This window comes from Nicotiana tomentosiformis, unplaced genomic scaffold, assembly GCF_000390325.3.
Source record: "Nicotiana tomentosiformis unplaced genomic scaffold, ASM39032v3 Un00095, whole genome shotgun sequence".
Classification (NCBI taxonomy): Eukaryota; Viridiplantae; Streptophyta; class Magnoliopsida; order Solanales; family Solanaceae; genus Nicotiana; species Nicotiana tomentosiformis.
Window position 1 is genome coordinate 122080 of NW_027174654.1, and position 3796 is coordinate 125875.

A 3796-nucleotide genomic window follows, 5' to 3' on the forward strand; every position below is an offset into this window, starting at 1 on the left:
GAATGTGGTCGCGAACTCTGAAGGAATTTTGACAGGAAAACTTCAGAGAGTTGTAATTTTGCCCATCTCAGCTACGCGACCGCGCGCATAATTGTGCGGCCGCGAAGTGCTTATGCGGTCCGCGAAAGTTCACCATTTAGCCAATTTTTTTTTCTTGTCAATTTCCTACACTATACAATCAATTCCTACATACACTTCACAACCAGTTAGTCCAAAACAATGTCTAATCTACGAAGAAAATAAAAAGAAAGAAAAACACATGGGTTGCCTCTCAGGAAGCGCTTGATTTAACGTCACGGCGTGACGCATGTTACCATCATCATTTGAAATGGATCAATTCCACAACGTGGCTATCATCACTCTTGCCAAGGTAGTGCTCCACTCGGTGCCCATTGACTCTAAAGATCTCACCATTCATTTTTTTCAAATCTAGAGAACCGAAAGGAGTCACATGTACCACTTCGAAAGGACCACTCCACTTCAACTTGAGTTTTTCCGGAAACATCCGTAACCGAGAGTTGAATAGAAGAACCAAGTCACCTTCCTTGAATTCTTTGTTCCGGATATACTTATCATGTAAGTACTTCATCTTTTCCTTATACAAGGACGAGCTGGAATAATCATGGAACCGGAACTCATCAAGTTCATTTAGTTACTCTACCCAGAGATTGACAGCTACATCTCATTCAAGGTTCAATTTCTTCAGCGCCCACATGGCCTTGTGCTCTAATTCAACCGGAAGATGACATGCTTTCCCAAATTCCAACTGGTACGGAGACATACCAATTAGAGTCTTGTAAGTTGTTCTATAGGCCCCTAAAGCATCGTCAAGTTTCTTTGACCAATCAGTGCGGTTTGCATTGATAGTCTTAGATGGAATGCTCTTGATCTCCCTATTGGAGACTTCAACCTGTCCACTTGCCCGAGGATGATAGGGGGTTGACACCTTATGATTGACACCATACTTGGAAAGTAAAGTGTCAAAGGCTTTGTTGCAAAAATAAGAACCCCCATCACTAATGATAGCCCTTGGGGTGCCGAACCTTGTGAAGATATTTTTCTTAAAGAAAGCCACCACACTCTGCGCCTCATTGTTGGGCAAAGCCACAACTTCAACCCATTTGGAAACATAATCCACAGTAACAAGACTATAAATGTTCCCACATGAACTCAGAAATGATCCCATAAAGTCTATGCCCAAACATCAAAAATATCAATCTCAAGGATGGTGGTGAGAGGCATTTCACTCTTCTTGGAAATTCCATCGGCTCTTTGGCACTCATCACAATGCCTAACGAGCTCACTAGCGTCTTTGTATGAGGTAGGCCAATAGAATCCACAACTTAGGACTTTTGAAGTAGTTCTCAACCCACCATAGGGCAAGGAATGGCAAGCTTCAAGAATACTCAATTGCTCTTCTTCCAGAACACATCTCCGAATAACAGAATCATTGCAAATTTTGAAAAGATATGGCTCGTCCGAATAATAACCCAAGCAGTCCCGTTTGATCTTCTTCCTTTGGTTAGAAAAGAACTCATTTTGGACAATGATGGTCACAAGAAAGTTAGCCACATCGGCGAACCAAGGTATCTCAGTCAAAGACACGGAGAGGAGTTGTTCATCCGAAAACAAATCATTAATCTCGAGGCCATCATGAAGCCTCCCCTCCTCTTCCAAGCAGGACAAGTGGTCCGCCACTTGATTCTCACTCCCTTTTCGGTCTATGACTTCAAGGTCAAACTCTTGTAGAAGAAGAACCCATCTCATCAACCTATCCTTAGAGTCCTTTTTACTCATCAAATAACGATGTGCCGCGTGATCGGTGTGCACAATCACTTTTGTACCTATGAGGTATGGGCGGAACTTTTCCATGGCAAAGACAATGGCTAATAGCTCTTTCTCGGTCACCGTATAGTTGACTTTGGCGTCATTCATTATTTTGCTTGCATAATAGACCAGATGAAATATCTTGGTGATTCTTTGCACCAATACCGCTCCTACCGCAACATCGCTAGCATTGCACATGAGATCAAATGGTAAGCTCCAATTGGGTGCGGTAATGAAGGGAGTGGTAGTCAACCTATACTTGAGTAGCTCAAAGGCTTTCATGCAATCATCATTGAACATAAACTTGGCATCTTTTTCCAACAACTTGCACTAGGGGTTCACCACTTTTGAGAAATCCTTGATGGACCTACGGTAAAACCCCGCGTGACCAAGAAAGCTCCTCACTCCCTTGACGGAAGTCGGAGGAGGGAGTTTTGATATCACTTCAATTTTTGCTTTGTCCACTTCAATACCGTTCTTGGAGATCTTATGGCCGAGGACAATGCCCTTATCGACTATAAAGTGGCACTTCTCCCAATTAAGCACTAAGTTAGTCTCTTCATATCGGGCCAACACTTTATCAAGATTATCCAAGCATTCCTCAAAGGAATCCCCCACAACACTGAAATTATCCGTGAACACCTCGAGGAATCCTCCACCATATCCGTAAATATTGCCATCATACAACACTATATAGTATCCGGTGCATTAAACAAACGAAATGACATCCTTGAGAACGGAAATGTGCCATACGGACAAGTGAAGGTGGTTTTCTCTTGGTCTTCAGGTGCAATGAGAATCTGGTTATATCCAGAATACCCATCCAAAAATCAATAATAAGCACGTCCGGCAAGTATTTCCGGGTCACTTTGTTCAGCTTCCTATAATCCATGCATACCCTCCAACCGGTGACAGTTCTTGTGGGGATCAATTCATTTCTATCATTTGTGATCACAGTCATGCCCCCTTCTTTGGGACACATTGAACCGGCGAAGTTCATGAACTATCAGGAATGGGGTACACAACCCCTGCATCTAGCCACTTGATGATCTCTTTCTTGACTACCTCTTGCATGGCCTCGTTAAACCTTCTTTGATGTTCCAAGGGCTTCAACTCCAATGTGGGTGGCTCATCGATTGAGGGCTTTGTTGGTGGAGTCTTCCGGTTCTCAAGGTCCAAGGAACGTTTTCGGGGTCCATATGTGTAAGATCCCAGTTCTTTCAAAGTACTCTCACATTCTACCAAGACTTCCTTGTCATCCTCATCATGATTCAACAACACATCTTCCAAAGGGTCTTCCACATTAATCATAGCACTTGTGTCATCAACAATTACCTCAGTCACAAGATGCACAAATGAACATACTTCGTTGCTATTAGGCTGCCTCGTTGACTTGCACACGTGGAACACAACTTTTTTATCGCCCACCCGGAAGGTGAGCTCCCCAGCTTCCACATCAACTAAGGCCTTCCCTGTAGCTAGGAAAGGTCTCCCAATATGATTGGGACCTCATAGTCAACCTCACAGATGAGTATCATAAAATCTGCGGGAAGTATGAACTTGTCGACCCAAACTAGCACATCATCAATTATCCCTAATGGGCTCTTCAATGTTCGATCCTCCATTTTCAACCTCATGGAAGTAGGTCTTGGTTTCCCAATTCTCAATGTCTTGAACATAGAATATGGCATCAAATTAATGCTCGCTCCCAAATCACAAAAGGCTTTGGCGAAATCGGCACTACCAATAGTGTATGGAATTTTAAAGGCACTGGGATCTTCTAACTTTGGAGCCATAGAATGCACAATGGAACTCACTTGATGTGTCATTTTGATCATCTCACAGTTCATTGACCTCTTCTTTATTACCAAGTCCTTCATGAACTTGGTATATCCTGGCATTTGTTCTAGAGCTTCAACCAAAGGAACATTTATGGACAAACGTTTCATAATATCAATGAATTTCTTGA

The 3796-nt window shown here is 42.8% G+C and overlaps 1 protein-coding gene across 1 annotated transcript; it reads right to left on the reverse strand.

The window, feature by feature from the left end:
* Positions 1-682: 682 nt before the first annotated feature.
* Positions 683-1186, reverse strand: LOC138903865 (uncharacterized). Its single transcript, XM_070192437.1, has 2 exons — positions 1076-1186; positions 683-964 (listed from the first exon to the last, which is right to left on the reverse strand). The coding sequence occupies exons 1-2, from the start codon at positions 1184-1186 to the stop codon at positions 683-685; spliced, it is 393 nt and encodes a 130-aa protein (XP_070048538.1).
* Positions 1187-3796: the final 2610 nt, after the last annotated feature.